A 17,982-nucleotide genomic window follows, 5' to 3' on the forward strand; every position below is an offset into this window, starting at 1 on the left:
TCCCCCATCATTAGCAAACGCACTTTGAATAAACATTCATTACTGCTTTCATTGTTGATTTTCTTAGTTACGTGACAAAATTTATCCTAGTGGGCAGACAGTTAGCTGATGACACACAGTTAGTCACAGATTAGTAAAGAGGGCAGCCAAAGGCAAGAAATAACAGTAGGACCTACTGATGCTGAGTGACTGGATGGTACCAGAAAATTACACGGCTGCAATTAACATAGCACACATAAGCACACATGACTTTTCTGGCTGTATTTGCCTCAAAATTCTTTTTAAACCATTACCATACATAAGCAAGATCATAGCTATAGTACAGAACCCTATGGAAACATCAGCTTAGTCTCTGGAGGTCAAAGAGGCAATATGAATTACTACAAAGGGAACAGAACATCAAAGAAAATATCCTCACATGGTGATTTTTTTTATACATTTGTGTACTCGCAACTTGAAAGCCACATGCAGTTGTGGTCCACTCATTTAAAAAAAGTCACAGAACAACTGGAAGAGGTATGGAAAAAGGTAAAAAGGGCAATCACAGTCTATAATATTTCTGTATAAAGAAAGATTAAATAAACTGGTAGTCTTCAGCTTAGAAAAAGATATGACTAAGAGCAGAATGTGACAACTATAAATTTGTAAGCAGCATGGAAAAGATGACTAAGAAACAGTTATTCACTGTCTCTTCCAATAAAAAAATTAGAGAGCATTAAATTAATTATGTTGGCAAGTTCAAAATGAACAGAAAAAGGTACTCTTCCATACAAGGCATTGTTAAGTTGTAGAACCCCTCACCATGGGACACTATAGATGCCAGCAGCTTACATGATTTGAAAACAAATTTTTGGGGGTTTTCTTTATGAATGGAGAGCTAGTAAACACAGAGATATCTACTCCAGTAACTGGAGATTACCATAATCGGGTCTATTTTCTTCCCTCTTTGCCAGGCTCCCATCAGAGATGGGACCCCAGGCTGGCTGGATGTTCAGCCATAACAGTACAGCTGCTCTCATGTCCTTGGTATGCCTTTCCTGGAGAACAACGCCGGCTAAACACTCCAGGACTGTATTTCAGGGCATTGCTGTCGTAAGACACACCGTCTGCTGAACATCAGAAATGTTCACTTATAAGACAAAATACCAGTACTGAATGCCCACCACTTGTATTTTCTTTCAACAGCTTCAAGGGACAAAACCGCTGATGGCACACAAAGCACTAAGGGAATACCCACATAGCAGAGGTGGCAGCAGGGCCCTGAGAGCACCCACGGGCCTTACAGGTGCTGCCCAGCCCCCCAGGGCTCCTCCACCTGCCCACGGCCCAGGACCCCACATCAGCTCCTGAGGCCATCAGCCCCTGCCCCAGCGATGCACAGCAGGCCTGGGCTCCAGCTCCCCACAGCCCTGCCCAGCCACCGGCCCCGCCAAGCCAGGGCCACCCGTGGACCCAATGCCCAGTACCAGGGCTGCCCCAGCTGCCCTCCTCCCCAGCTGGGGTGGTGGGATGGTCCCTGGCCACGGGGCCCTGCCCCGAGAGCCCCCATGGGGAGCCCCTGGTCCACGTGGCACCAGTGGTGCCCACTGCACAGCGCAGCCTGCGCCTCCCACAGCAAGGCAGACACATTCCTGGGGAAGGAGGGAAAAAATTTCATGGCAGTTGTGAAATCTGCTCCAAAGGAGGGCCTCACCCATCACAGTTTTTAAGGGCGTGCCTTGCAGACCCAGGGAGGTGACAGAGGGCTCTCAGCTGCTCCTGCCTAAGGACCTGGAGTTGTCTCTCCTGAGTGACTACACGGAAGTTGTCCTCACATTTTAAGCAAAGAGTGACCACGCTATCTGATTCTGTAGCTATTTAACTTAAAACACCTCAACAAAGTAACGCTATTTGTAAGCCCGTAGATCACAATAAATCACATGCTCAGTTGAACTACCTTGCATTTACCGTAATTTCAGAGTCTGTGTGTGTAGTAACCTGTTACGCTTTTTATGAGCCTGAACTCTCACTATCCAGGAGACTTTCACTGGCGTATGTATTCTGTAGGACTTTTTCAAGATTTCTTTCTTCTTGCACATCACTGTAGAGCAAACATTCACATTCATTTGTCAGCTTCATCTAGTCACCATTACAAAGGAGATGTATTACTCGAAAAAATTTAAAACTTTGGGTTGCTCAGTAAATTTTATTCATGGCATAGGAAGAGGAGGACGACCGAGATACTCCTTTACATAAAACTTTAAAAATTTAAGGCCGTTTGTACTTGGATTTATGACAGTAATAACCTACTTGTGTTGCTTGGGTTTATTAAAATTAATGAACTTGTAAAAACATCAGCAATAGCTACATATAAACAGCACCAACACGAATTCAGAAAACTGTCTCCGACGTTAAAAAATAACGGTAGTATTAAGACTGTCTGATGTGACAGCGATTCATCTGATTCAATCTATCAAAAGAGTAATGCTATCAGTTCTAAACCCAGCTAGCAACGTACCAGTCCTAACCTGCAGAGGCATACACTTTTTCTTTATTGCCGTACAAGACTTTGGAGCTTCCCAGTCCCACACACTGCCACGTTTTCTGTGTCACAGCACACCTTCCAGATAGCAAGTACACTAGATTGATGAAGACAGTAGTTTGATTTTCTACTTGCTTTTTATCTTAAGAATGAAGTTAATCAAGAAAAAGCAGTGCTTGTCTAGCATAAGAATAGCTCATACTTATGGATTTAGGGGATTTCACACATCTCTATTTCATATAAACACAAGCAGCAATGCAAATGAGTCTCCATAACTGCATCCACAAAGTTACTGTGTATTTTGGCTACACAGCCTGCTCCTCTTTCCCGAATAATAATGGAAGATAAATTAATACTGGCAGTACCTCACAACCACCTGAGAAACCTAGTCCTCAGTATTGTCTCTATTTTGCCTTTAACACACATTCTACTAAGTCAGTTTTTGCTTGTTTTGAATAGACTCTGATTATAAGAAAAGGTAGAGATACTCTTCACCACTGAAAAAAAAAAAGTGAAAAGGACAGGTTTCAAGCTCCCCGAGCTGGTATAATTATAAAAGATTTGTATGACACTCAGTAAATAGGACGAATCACACACTCAATGTCAGCAAGTGATGCAAGATCCGTTGAATTTAATGGAACTGGCACAAAATTCACTATGTTGATATCATTAAGGTGAATGAAAAAGCTCTGCTAGTCCCACTGGAAAGGTGACAAGGCTGTAACTGATAAAGGTTTCTACTAAACAGAATTAGCAACTAATAAACCACATAGGGAAGATAACTGTCATCACAACCTTACAGCTAGGTTAAATTTGTCTGTGGATGGCCCACATACACAGAGGAGAAACAAATACAGGCAATCCATTGCAGCTGGGCAACTTCTGGCTATTTATTTGGCCAGTCTCAATAGGGTAAAACAAGAATCTAGTCTCTTCCACAATTTTACAGCACTCTCATGCTCTAAATCTAGTATCTTTCTTCATTATTCAGGTTTGAGGGGTATTTGCAGTGGGAAAACCGCCCATACAAGATCTACATCAATTCTGTGAATAATTCAGTTTACCAGGCCATGATCCTAGTACCATAGAAACAGCTATGTAAAAACATTATTGAAAGAGGAAAAAGAAAAGTAAAAAATTAAAAATCAGTTGACACCAGTAAAATAAGGTTCACTAGGTTTAAAAACTGAAAAATTTTACAGTGTTATGAAGCAAGATCTCACTCCTAATTTATAAATACATTCTAACATCTCCCTAACAGACCCACATTCCTTACACCTACAAATGCAAATCCACTATGGAATTCTTTTCTGGATTACTGGTTTCTGAAACTTAAGAACACCTTGAGTGTTCAGACAGTAAAATATAGTGCTCCTTGCCTTCTAAAATATTGATTCTTCAGGTAGGAAGAATATATTCTAATTCCAATGACAAATGAGATGTTTTCCGTTTTTCTCCTATGCACACTCCCTTCTTCTTTTCATTTAAAGAGGATGCAACATGTATGAGGCCAATGCTGCTAGCGCAACTAGAGTTACACTAATGCACCATGAACTTCTTAGAGTAACATTAAAAGCAACAACACATCTTGAATTTAGACGCTGAAGATTCATAAGTTAAGAACACCAGCAATGTAAGCATCTTTGTATTATACAGTCTTCAGGAGGAAAACCAGTAGAATTTACAGCTCTTTCTCAGAACTTCAGTGATAAAACTTGAAAGCATAAGCTGAGAGAAAAAGCTATGAAAAATGATTCAGTAATTCAAAACAGCATTCAAAGAACAAGAGTCCCCCAAATTACTTTCGTGACCAGAGAGTAAATTCCAGGGATTTCTTTTGTGCTCTCACAGTCTTAACATACTGTCATTTTTATTTATGCTTAGCAATACTCTTGCCTTTACAAGCCAAATCACTGATTCCTTGCCAAACTGAGGTTTGCAAAACTCTCCCCTTCAGTACACAATGTCTTCCACCCTAAAAGTCCAAAAGTCTTGGTTAGTTTTCAAGCAAGCAACTCCCAGAACTGATTCATTGCAAGTGATGGCACTGGCTGGAGGAAGAGGATGGGGCTGCGAGGCTCGAGGCGGGCAGCAATATGCAGCCTGGGCTGGATCATTTAAGCTGCCTTAGAAGCAGAGCTTGAATAGGGATGGTCTCGTCAACTTCCTGGATAACAGCAGCTGCGCAGAACAAGTGATTATAAAGCACTGTAGCTATTTAAGCCAGATGCTTGAAGTTGGATGAGGTGAACATTCCTCCTATGTTTCAATTTTCAGTCACAATACAGCAAAGATTTGCGAAAACAAAAGAGGCCATCAATATGCTCCATTCTTATTGCCTTGTTATTTCTGTTGAAACATTTGTTAATTTACAGTGATCACTAAAGAACAGCAGTGTAAGTTTTAGGCTACTAACTAACTGAGCCAGAAGGCCTGTAAACTCTGCATACTCTGATCAGCATTTGGAAAATGAAGTACAACAGGCTGCAATTTTAACATTTTAGAGTAAATTTGCAGATTTCCCACTTCCACCTCAAATTTGCAAATACCATCCCAGGACTTTTTGCTGAAGGCTTCAGCACCAGAACTCTTTGAAAATTCCTTTTGCCTCAGCATCAAGCAAGGAAAACTCTGCTTAGTTCATGAGATCATCTGCCACCAGTGCAACACAGCAGCATGAACAAGGCTGCGATCTTGACGATGGTTTGCAGACTGGATTTAGGTTTCCAATTTTTAGCTGCACTGTTTTCTATGCTGTAAGAAAAATACAGGTCATTTTTCCGACATTGCTTGCACGTTTTGATGGCAAAGGTTTGATCAAACAAGGACCGTACCGCCTCCTACAACTCTTCCTCTCTCCACCCCCCATCCAAAAAAAGTTGTAGCACGCTGACAAAACAGCAGGAGGAAGTTTGGACTGCCACTGTCTAGGGAGCACATATTCCGTGGGCAGGCAGACTATTTCATTTGCCAGAGCTGTCAAGCCAGCCCTTTCTACAAACAGCTTAAGATAAAATAAAAGAAAAATTATAATAAAATGTTTTAAAAGCTGCATGCAGAGTGCTGAAGCAAATGCATAGTAATTAACTGGTTTCCTGGGAAACCAAGGGCAAAATGATCAAATCTGCTTGCTTAAAATTAGATTCTTAAATTTACATTTAGACATTTAGGAGTTGTACAACTTCCAGGTGTTCTGAGCTGCAGCTGTTTTGATTAACTGCACCTCTAGCAAAGTATGCAAGACCCAGTCCACAGTTTTGGGAACATAAGTCAGTAAGATTCCTCTTTTCCACTTGTGACTTCAGTATACAGTATAGAAAGAGCTTGATTTGCCAATGTGTCAGCACCCACAACCCATTAGACTCAAGCAGAAGTGACCTTTCAAAAATCTGAACAAGGTCAGACTCTAAATGTAAGCATCAAGACTAGACATATCTGCCTACCCAAACACAGGTATGAATCCAGTCTGCTGTACTAGAGTACATAACACAAAAAGACAGCTGAAATCTGAATGACTGATTTAGAGGGGACATTAATGGCACAAACCCAACAACAAAGCTTGGAAAACTGCCTTTCCCATTCCCCTCAGTACTTATCTGCATTTCTTGAAAGAGGCAACAGGGAAACAACACAGGTGAAGTGGTTAATATCCTGCATAAATCCACTGAACTATTCCCCTTTCCACGATAGACTTCCTGCCTTGCAAGCCCAGGATGGGCACTCCGCATGCTTTGCCAGTCCTTGTGCCTTCTGCTCATCACTATTAGCAAGCATGAGATCTCTCTAATGAGCTGTGCAGCAATAATTTAAAGAATTACTTAGAAATTTTATTTACCACATGAAAAATGAAATGCACACCCCGGCAGATGGGCAATCATGAAAGAAGTTTTGTACTTTCTAAATCATTTTTATTTCAGGAATAGATAAGCTCTTGTGTAGCTTTCTAAACCAAGGAATCAGACATCTGGAGACCTAATTGTCATAGCTTAAAACGTATTTTCACACTATTTTTTTGCATCTTTCTGTGTGTGGGAGGCTGCGTGTATGGGAAAGAAAATGGTATGAACTGGCTAATCAGTGATTTCACATCACAAACAAAACTAAATCACACAAGTTTTTCTCTGGTTTGTACAACAATACCAGCCAATTCCTGGTGTAACTTAATTAAACGATTGGACTCCCACTAGGTATGCGTTTGCCCAGGTGTGTTACAGGGCTATAACAGAAGTAGCATGTGCATGTAGTTCACTAACTAAGATTCAGAAAACAACCTGCTGGGTAAAAAAGGAATTAAGAGTTTCTCTCTGCAGTCACTCCTTTTATTTATTTATGAGAGACAGAGAGAAAAAACACTCGCTTTAAAAATGCAAAAAAGTGTGACAGGTGGTAAAGAAGCATCTGAATTATGTTTCTACTCTTTAAGGAATTGAGTCATGGGAATTCTCATCTTTCAAAATAATTTGAAATCTTCAGAATGTTATTCTCTATGGTGTTTCCTAGAAGCTTTTCTTCATTAATTTAAGCAAGAACAAACAACACTGAATTTTAATTAACTGTCAGGTACATCAGTTTATATTCCAAGCCTCCTCCAGGAAGGAACTATTTTAGAATTTAAGATAGAAGAGTGTTTACAGCACAATAAATGATATGCTTCTCACTGCAGCTTAGTGAGTGTCAGGCCCTAAAGGTAGTAAAAATTTTAAACGAAGCATGGTCTTCTATGTCCTGTACCCATTTCCCTAGAGTGCACTGTTCATTCCAAAATTATGCTTTTGTTTAAAAAAAAAACCAAACCATACACATTTACACAACATAGCCTGAGATCAGAGACTCAGCAGAAAATAGACATACCACTATTGAAAATACAAGAGATCTAGGTAAGCTCAGGATACAATCTCCATATCCAGATTCTGCAAGTTTGCCATATCCAGCTGTGGATCTCACTTTGACCATTAAAACCAACAGCAGCTAACTTTTTTTAGAGTCAGAGTTGTATAGGTTTAGGTTACAAAACTTCTTATACCTGACAGAAATTTTGCTTCACGGTTTTTGTGAGGATTCCTCTTTGAAATTAATTCTGACTGAATGCACCATCCTTCCCCTAGCTGCTAAGATGCAGTCTCGGCCAAAATCTCTTCTCTGTTTTTTGTGCAACACTTAATACCAGAATGTAAAGCAGAACTGGCAAGAACACTCACCTCCACTTACTTTGTCGTCTCAGTACAGCACAGACGGCTGCAATATCCTAACATAATTCTTACTCAGTAGGAAAGTTCACAGTAAAACAGACCAGAAGGAGCCTGCCTTTAGAACACAGAACAACGGGCTAGCTCCCATTGTTCAGTTACATTGGCATGGACTGCACTGGGTTTTGTTTTTTAAATAATAGTCGAGGAAAGTTATTTATAGCTGCAATGAACCCTCCCCAAAGTAAATTGCTATGCCAATTCATTTTCACCACATACTTCCCACCGCACTTCTTCAATAAGGCCGGGAAGCAAAACATTATGCAGCAACCTCTTCACGAAGCAAACCAGTAATGAGCGGCGGGCACAGGCAGGGCAGGGCGGCGAGCACCAGCCTTGGCCCTGGCCCTCCCGCCAGAGCTCCGAGCTGAGGGCCAACACACACAGCATCCCTGGGAGACTGGAGAACCTACCCCCTGCCCAAGGTTTGCTCAGGCAACACTAAGAGCATAGCCTACAACGTGTATTTTTGACCAAGAATTTCCCGGTGCACCTAAGCTGTCCATTCTTGCAAACAAATGTTATCACACACACCGCCGAGAGCTTTGTTTGGAAACAGTTAAACCAAAATCCTCTGAAGCCTTTTTCTTGCCATAGAAAATGGAGGAGTAATGGGGAGAAGGAGGGGGAACTGGAATATGTTTTCATCTGTTTAGGATGTGATTAATGCCAGGAAAGTCACAACACACCATACCCAGTAGTAAGTGCTTGCAAGATTTCGCCCTAAGCAACTGACTCTGTTTTCACTTCTGATGTCTGAGTCACTTCTGAATTATTTTCTAAGTAGAATACTGTTTAGCAGCAGGTGAATTAATATCATCACCTCTTCTGGACACTTTTAAAGAAACATGGGTACGATCCACAACAGTGGCAATCATGCACACAATTTAAATTGTAGTAAATAGACAAGAAAACCTGTGTCTTTGGAAACTTCTCATAGTTCCCGCACTTCAGCAACAGCAAATAGTTTTTAAGCTACGAAACAAACCGCTACAACAGTGGCCTGTGTTAGTTCTGTATTAACATTAGAGTGTAATATGCCCAATAAAACATTTTGATCTAAAATTCCTTTCTAAAGACACAAAGATTATTAGGAAAAAATACAGTGTTACAAATAGGAAACAAACTACTCGGAAAACATTTACACCACTGGTAAATTAATAACACATACTATCATTCCAGAGAAGTAAGTTCTTTCCTGTAATTATCTATTTCTGTAAAGTACTTTCTCGAGGAGCATCTCGCAGGTATCTTTTACATACATGCATTTAATTATACTGTTCATGAAAAATCCTCCTACTCCCTCTCCACTGCTGACTGGAAGCATATATTCTATGTGCTTCCCCACCACCACTGACACAGATCGCAGTGAATATTTCACTGGTTTTGGACCAGCAAAACGATCCACAGCAAATGCACTACTTCCATAAGCTCGTGCTAGAGAATCCATAAGGCTGCTACAACTGGTAAGACTATTAAGGTCATTCTACATCAACACGCGTTAGCAGTCTTTTAGCCTTTATTCACACTTCAGATTCTTCTACTAATACTTTGACATTTCCTTTACTAAAAAGGGACTCTAATCAACAGTAAAGCCAACTTCATTAGTAAATTTATGAAAGAGGTATAGCATTTTGGGGACTTGCGATATGCTAATAAACCAAAAATTACTACAAGCATTAATGGAACACAAAGTCATAATTCTAAAGCACTGTATAATAAACTTCCTTCTATAACACAGTTAAAAAATTGCATGTTCTCTCTTATGATGCACGGCATCAAAAATAATTTTTTCAGTTAGACTGTTTGCATTTGCCATGACATCAAGGAGTTCTGAAACTGATGCAGTAAGATTCACATTTACCCTGGTACACTCTTAGATTTGTTTATTTTTTCCAAGCACTTCACTATACATGCATGTGTCCTATTAGACTGCAGTACTGCTCCCTGTATAAAGTCAAGCATCTGAATACATATTTGCTAAAAGTTGTAAGTATTAACCCTGCGGAGGAGGTTGGGTTTTTTTCCTTCAAAGGAAGGAACAAACAATGGGTTTGTGCAATGGCACGCACTACAAATGCTGTTCTTGCCAGCATCACAGGAATGAACTGCTGTCACCTCAGAGCATGTGTTCTCAATCCATCCAAAACTACATCCCTAACTACAGTTTCCTAGCGCTTTTTTTTTCCTTCCAACATACTTTTAACACAAAATTATGACTGCCTCCTTTCTCAGAACCTAGCAATACAGAAATTACCTGCCAGCTCCAAACCCATCAAATCCACCAGGATCACTAAGCCAAAAGATTCTTTCAGCACTCAATCTTTCAAGCTCTTCTGCAACTTCCTAGGAGCCCAAACTGAGCAATTAGCTTTGGATGATGAACACACAAATGAGCCTGAAACAGAAGCTATGCACGAAGTGCAGTCGGAGATGAGGGAACTCCCCATCACTTGCTGGCTTCAGGACCACACCAGCACTGAGGGACAGAGGAAACACAGTCCGCTGCCAGCCCAAGTGCACAAAGAGGAAACAGCTACCTACAAGCACCATTTCATGGTGACCTCTGCAGCAAACAGATGCTAGCACAGACCTTAATACATTCTGCCTACAGTATTCCTAGTGTGTTGTATTCATCCCTCACACAGAACTCATTTTCTCATGCTTTGCAAGTGCAAGGAAACCAATTTTCTCTCTACTCGTGCTGTAGTGGAAGAATTATTAGATGCAAGTCCTGTTTTTGTCATCGATCCTCTGCAATAGTGGAATGAAAAGTAGGACAAAAAAAAGTTTCTTCTTAACATGCCCATCACTTTTGACAATCCTACAAAGAGAAAAATAAGAAAATTAACAGTAGTGCATGCAACAAATTTAGCCAAGTCAGAAATGAACCTAACAAAGTTTAATTGACTTTCAGGACCTTTCCATCATAGAGTTTCTCAGCACTCTCTAAAATTAGAACCTTCTATTTCTCCAATGAAAAAAAAAAAAAAAAAAAAGATGAGAAATATTTCTTTTTCTGACATAAATTTTGCAGGCTGGTTTCACAGAATCACAGAATGTTCGAGGTTGGAAGGGACTTCTGTGGGTCATCTAGTCCAACCCTCCTGCCAAAGCAGGGTCACCTACACCAGGCTGCACAGGACCTTGTCCAAGTGAGGTTTGAATATCTCCAGAGAAGGAGACTCCACAGCCTCCCTGGGCAACCTGTTCCAGTGCTCCGTCACCCTCAGAGGGAAGAAGTTCTTCCCCATGTTCAGCTGGAACTTCCTCTGCTTCAGTTTGTGCCCATTGCCCCTTGTCCTGTCACTGGACACCACTGAAAATAGTCTGGCCCCATCCTCCTGACATCCACCCTTGAGATATTTATAAGCATTTATAAGGTCCCCTCTCAGCCTTCTCTTCTTCAGGCTGAACAAGCCCAGCTCCCTCAGCCTTTCAGCCAATGGAAGATCCTTCACTCTTACCTGAATGAGTCAGAGGTCTGCAGAGCAGTAGTTCTTTGGTCACTCAAGACCCCATGGCTCAGACAGCGCATTTGGGCCAAATCAAATATATATCCTTACAGAACTTTCTCTCAGAACTAATGCTTATAAAAATCTATACTAGACTACATAGATTTTTTTCCTTTCTGAACAGTAAGGACCACTACAAAAGCTATTAAAAGTACTGACAGGGAGAAAGTTAAATCAGAGGTGTAGGAACAGCATCCTCCTCCTTGACATTTTTCCCAAATGACTGCAGTCTCAGTCATCAGCTGACCAAATAAATACCCATTGCGTGGCCAAAACAGAGTTCTGCCTGTTACTGGCTTTGTGTATGTCCAGTCGTAGGAAGGAACATGTCAGCAGTCTCCAGCCTGGTAGCCTGACACATATGCACCACCGCCTATCCTGTGACAGGGAGAACTATCACACAAAACTCATGTAATGAAAGCCACATCCCATCACATAAGGGGAAAAAAGGCTGCAACACATGATCTCAGAACGTCTCTAACCTACCCAAAAGGTTAGCACTACTGAGTCAAAGCCATGACTAACAAGAAGGTCATCCTACTATGGCAATGGAGACAGAAGTGCTGTGGGTTTCAACACAGGAGTTACCTATCCTCTTCAACTGAATGAGGATCTACACCAGAGGCTGCCAACCTTCTGCTGTGTGTTTTATTCCAAAATCTTCATGGACCTAAAAGCTTTAGTCCTATACCTGAGGTGTATCTTGGTGCGAAGTGAAGCCTCTGGCACAGCCGCAGCAGAGTAGACAACACTCAGCTCCGAGTTGTCCTCTTCATTATCAGATGATAGGAGAGGCTCACTTATGCAGCTGTATCCCCAGGTGGAAAATGTATTTACATAAAGTGCTCTTGACAACAGATTTGCAGTAGACTGACAACTCAGGTGCAAGATCTGGAGAATTCCTTTAGGCATTGCAGCCTGCCATCACCACTCTATGTCGTGGAACAAGCCCTGAAATCCAGCCTAACTGTGCATCGTGTCTCCCACCACCACATATTGCGCAGCCTCAGTTCTGACCAGAGCACACTCCTTATACAAGCACTGGGAACATATCCTTCAGGGCACAACTCCATAACCGGCTCTTCTTACATCTGCACACTATCAAGTGGGTATAAAGTTGTCAGTACACTTCTGTCTTCTCCAAACCTTTTTTATGTAAAAGGTCCACAGTAAGTCTCCACCTTAATTCTTTTCAGTATTCTCAATATGGTCATGAAGTGTAAGAACAGTTACATGCGGCAAAATATTACATTGCTATGAGAGTTGCAAGATATTTGGGCAACAGAATTTTGTCCCAATATTACAAAACACTGCAATATGAACATTTACCAGATGCAGAAAAATATATATTATCCAGCCACCTTCTCACTTCAGCTCCATTTCTCAGGAAGCTACTCCCATCAGTTATTTTACCTAGAGACCAGACCGACCTTTTCCCCTGCCTTCATTTTTGATGGCATGACAGGATAAAAGCCAGCAGGACAGACTAATGCTAAAAGCATCCCTTTCTAATAGTTCCTTTGTGTATCACATCGATGAAGGAATAAAACCTGGTGTTGAACACAGATACAGCAGACATGCTAATACATTATGTAAACCACATCAAATAATTTATAACTTCCTGAAAGCAACTAATTTGAAGTCATACTGCCAGTGTAATGGCACAGTTTAAAAGATGGATTTCAGTGAGCAAAGCCTGATCTACACAGTATATTGATAATGAGTCAAAAGGAAAAAAGGCTTAAAAAAATCCACCACCATCAAAAAACTATTCCAGTTTGGGAATCCTTATGTAAACTTTGCTTGCTGTCATATTTTCTTCGCTGAAAGTATTCAGGCTCCATGAACATGGATGCTGGGATTTCAAAACACAAGCTTATTTCATTAGGAACAAACTGTAATATGTACTTGGAGATATTTCAGCATTATATTTCAATTAAAGGCCAAAGAGGTTACCTTTGTCCTTCACAAACAATATTCATGGAGCATGCAAACGCATATTTCACTCCAGAATAGTGCACAGATTTACTGGTGTGGTAAACAGCCTGTCACACAGCTATGACACATCACCTGAACCAAACTGTGCCAAAAGTTACTTGAAGCATAAAGGTTAGCACTAAACACACACACACAGAGCCTGCGATTTCACCAAAGCTGTACTGCATCAGATTTCATCTAACTAAATCCTTCAATACTTTTTCAGCAGTAGTATTATGAGAACCAGCACGACAACTTCTGAATGAACAAACTCCATTTTTTTTTTTTTGCCAAAAAGTTGGCAGGAGAACAAAGCAAAAAACTAAAACAGTAAAACATGAGAATATTATTAAGTCTTGAATCCATTTCATAGCAGATACAAAGCTGTTTGTCCTTTCCCTAAACATACTTTATATTACATATAAACTACATAGCTTACATATTTATAGTATACCTCTTTAAATACAGAATTACATGCTCAGGCAGATTATCAGACTTCTGTTTAGTCACTGGGATTAAAAAAAGTAATTAACCTAAATTCATTTGGATGAATGATGTATCCAATTGTTGAGTAGGCTTTTCTAAATATTGTTTTAGAAAGGCACTTAAAACTTAGCCATACCCAGCATCTCTTGCACTAATCCTAGGTGATATTTGAAGAGAATTTAGCACTGCAATAGTAATGTTTTCTACTTTCAATTTTTTGAGCAAGGCTGGTGCATTATTTGTAATTTTACTTTTGTAAATTTGATAGAAAAAGCACCTTGAATAATTAAACCTGGGTATCTAAAGCATTTGATAGCTTGCAATTCTGACCTCTTTAAGAGCATCTAGTATTTACATTCTGAGAGAAATCGTATCATTTCAAAACTGTAACAGACCCTGTAGACTAGCTGTGCTGTTTATTCCACAACTGATTAGTACTAAGCGTTCATTTTTTTTTTTTGGGGGGGGAGGTGGTGGTTCTTTATTTCTTGACCTGCCTGCACTAGTTACCTAACTAATCTATGTCAAGCAGGACAATGTAAGTTTACTTCGCCTTAAATTTTATCAAGAGCAAGTATGCAGCAGTACATGAATTCTACGTTTCTAGAAGGAAAGTTTTTCCTTAATTTTCTGTTACTGAAGCATATCTATTTGACTTGTATAGGAACTAAGGAACACACCTGGATAAATATATAACCTCATTTGTTATTAGTTAAGTTCAGCCTTTACAACAGCAGCCAGATCTCCTGTCTCCAATATTTTCCTGTACCAAAATTTAGATACAGTATAATACTAATTATGAGCACATTCTTTTCTGACAAGAAACAATATATTGAAGTCTCTTCAGTACCACAGTGGTATTTAATGCATACTCAACACTGGGCATTTTCGTCAAATAAATAGTAGTAATAATAATAACAACAACAATCACCACCATGCTTAGATTCATACTAAATATCTTTCCAAGAAGCTTACATCCTGGTTGCCATTCAGTTATTGATTCTGTAATCCATGCTGCATGTTGAGAAGGAAAACATAAATCTTTAATACATCAAAGTGTGTTTACAGTCATAACCTGGAATATATAGGCCAAGATAACATGATTTACTATCTACGGTACTTCAGTATTTTATTTTTTGCCACTCAGTGAAACCACTTAGAAAAGGAAAAAAACTCAGAAAGCACTCAGTGATAGTTTTAGTTCTTGCATTCTAATTTTCATACTGCTGAGCAACAACAAATACACGAGAAAGATAAAAGAATACCAAATCAGACATGGTTTCACATCTGGTCTACACTTTTCAAAATCCCACAGTTGCTCTGTTAAAAATCTCCTCTTCCATTTGAATCACAAAAAGAATAATTTCCCACACATCAGCTGGGCTGTCAAGTAAGCATATTTCAGTACTCTTCAGACTTATTTAGTAATTCGTTTTCCTTTCATCCTGATGTACTGTAATTTCATAATCAATGTATTCCTGGACTTAGTGTGCACTTAAAATGAATGGCTGAGTTCCCATACAGGAGATCGAGCTTGATGCATATTTCAACTGAAAAAAAAAACCCAGTCTTGACAGTGAGTCTTGGGAGTAAACACTCGCAAGATTCTCACAACCCTCCTCCAATTCTTTAATACCTAGAAAACTGCTAATAAGAATATTTTTATTGTATCTTCAGGCATTATTTAAACTACTAATAGCTTTGGTATCAATTTACAGTAAATTCAGATTTCATATTTATGTCTTTTATATTCTACTTCTATTGTTTTAATATTTCAATCAGAGTATTTAGATTGTCACAGAGAATAAAATCACTATCCTAAAAAGCTTTCCTTGGTTATTTTTCCCACCAAACAATTGCACTAGAGAAAAACAATGTGACTAACAGGTCTTCATGGACTGAAAACTCGGAAAAATAAAAACTTCATAGCTCCCTAAAAGTCAAAGGTATGGACTGAGCATCTCTGCTTCTTTCTAAAAAAATCCAAAACCCCAACAAAAACTCAACAAAAGAAAACATATAAACATACAGCGTGCATAAGCGATCAGCATCCGTTTATTTCTACTTGTATGTATAAAGTCTGTGCCACTGATTATTAATGCAAAATTATTTTCAAAGCCCATGCAGCTGTCCTCCTGAAATAAAACAAGTAGACAGGCTTACATTTTACATCAAATTCTAGTCAGCAGTGTTTCACAATTTTAAAAGATTCTATATAAGCTGAACAGCATGTTCAGTGCCAAAGATATTTGTCACCAACTTGCTTTGCTGATCTCTTCCAGCAAAACACTGATAATGCCACTGTATCTGACACACCATTTTCTTGGTTTAAATACTGATCGCTACCAATTTCTTCACCACCTTTTAAACATTCTTTTCAAAGTAATAATCGAGATCTGGTGAAAAGTAAAGAGCTTCTTACCATTCTGAGTCAATATTTTCCCCTTCTCTGGAGTCCAGCAGCAAGGAGCTGTTGCTGTTGCACTGCTTACTACAGACACCGGAGGCTTTGGAAGCAGAGAATGTTTTATGTGGTTAAAATGTATCACCACTGATTATATTTCAGTCTCTCAATTCCTAGCCTTGATGCTCTGGAAATCAGCCAATCCAAGCGATAAAGAGGTTTGCAACAAGAAGTTGCAGAATTTTCACAGCGAATGCTTCATGGAAATGTTTTGCTTCTTGATACTTGTTTTTTATATCCACTAAATGTTAAAATAAATCCTGGCTCCCTCTTCCCTCCTCCTCTTTTTTTTTTTTTTTTTTCCCAAAATGAGATTCATATATTGTTCACAAGGGACTTCAGCACTTGCTAGAGCTAGGCACAGTGCAGAAAGGCATCATGCCAGATTATGCATGCATCTCTGCCAAGATACCTGAATTTTGACTTGCAACACACCCTGTTATTCCAAACATGGATCTTACTAAGCCAAATCTCCTAACTTTGCCAAAATACATGGTGTTTTTGTGAGTCAGCCAAATGCCCCTTCAGATTAGCTAAGAGCATCTTTTATTTGCAATGTGGTTACTCTTTGTTGGCTTTTTTCTTTTTTTAAAAAAAAGCCCCACTTTTTTCTAGTGAAGATAGGGTGGTAAGTTCCAAGGGGATGAAACGATCAACTGGCACTTCTACTACATACTTCTACACCCTCCCCTCTTCAGAATATACACCACAGAAAGTCTCTCTGCAGTGCTGTAACTATGATTAATTCCTTTGTTAATATTATAGCTGTCTTAATGTTCTCAGGGACAACCCAGGATGCCGCTGTGCTGCACGTGATACAAAGAAAAAAGAAAAAAACCAAAGCCAGTGCTGACGCCATGGACCTTTCCATCAAAGAACACAGTAAGGGATGACAAAGGCAGAAGCAGAAGGAACCAAATCAGACACTACTGGCTAGACTGGTAGGTACTTTGAGCAATCTCCCAGCAACCTGACCATTTCCAAGCTTTCTGGGCATCACAGTAATAGAATTTTAAAGAAGGGTCGTGAAGAGGCTATGGAGACTACCCTGGAGATGCTCTCAAGGAGCAAGCATACCACCATACTAAGAGAGCACAAGACTGAGCCTGAAATTGTAATGAATGGATGAAAAAGAACGCAGTGATGCTTCTGCAGTGACTGAGAGTGTATAAAGGTCCAGAAAAGTTAAGACCATGCTTTGTGCAAGGAAGGAAAAGAAATTAATAAAAAATGCTCATACTTTTCTTCTCTTCGCACCAAGGACACAGTAATGATTTTCATTGAATCTGTTTGAATGGGTATGAGAACGCAGAACTGACCTGAAGAAAGGGAAAGGATCCTGGACTAATTAGCAATCTTGTTTAAAAGGTGAAGAAGAGTTGGACGGAAGTTTTAATTGTTTGTTGAAACAGCAATGAACATGTTTTAAGAACTTACATAGAGAAATAAGACTTAGTAATCAATAACACTGACTAGGTTGATTCTGAATTTAGAGACAGAACAAAGTAATAAATGACACACCTTACGGAGACCATGGCAAGATTCGGATGTTTTCCAGAGTGACAAGAAAGCAGCAGTAGGGGAGTTCACAGGAGGTCTGGTTTAGGCATGTTGAGCTGTTGATATCTAGCTGAACAGCCACAAGAAGATCTCTTCAGCTCTGGCTGAAGAAGAAAGGTCTGGAATAAAGAAATTCATTTGCATGCCATCATGACAAAGATTAATTTAATTTGTATTTACAGATGAGATCATCTGACGTAAATAAAAGAAAGG

General features: G+C 39.7%; 1 protein-coding gene across 3 annotated transcripts in view; it reads right to left on the reverse strand.

The window, feature by feature from the left end:
• Nucleotides 1–16,342, reverse strand: part of PLD5 (phospholipase D family member 5) — a 154,872-nt gene extending 138,530 nt beyond the window's left edge. For all 3 annotated transcript variants that reach the window (XM_075412609.1, XM_075412598.1, XM_075412614.1), the window contains exon 1: nucleotides 16,168–16,342. In XM_075412609.1, the coding sequence (XP_075268724.1) occupies nucleotides 16,168–16,170 (3 nt within the window). In that variant the 5' untranslated portion in view covers nucleotides 16,171–16,342. The remainder of the gene's footprint in view (nucleotides 1–16,167) is intronic.
• Nucleotides 16,343–17,982: the final 1,640 nt, after the last annotated feature.

The sequence above is a fragment of the Opisthocomus hoazin genome, chromosome 2, assembly GCF_030867145.1.
Source record: "Opisthocomus hoazin isolate bOpiHoa1 chromosome 2, bOpiHoa1.hap1, whole genome shotgun sequence".
NCBI classification, from domain to species: Eukaryota; Metazoa; Chordata; class Aves; order Opisthocomiformes; family Opisthocomidae; genus Opisthocomus; species Opisthocomus hoazin.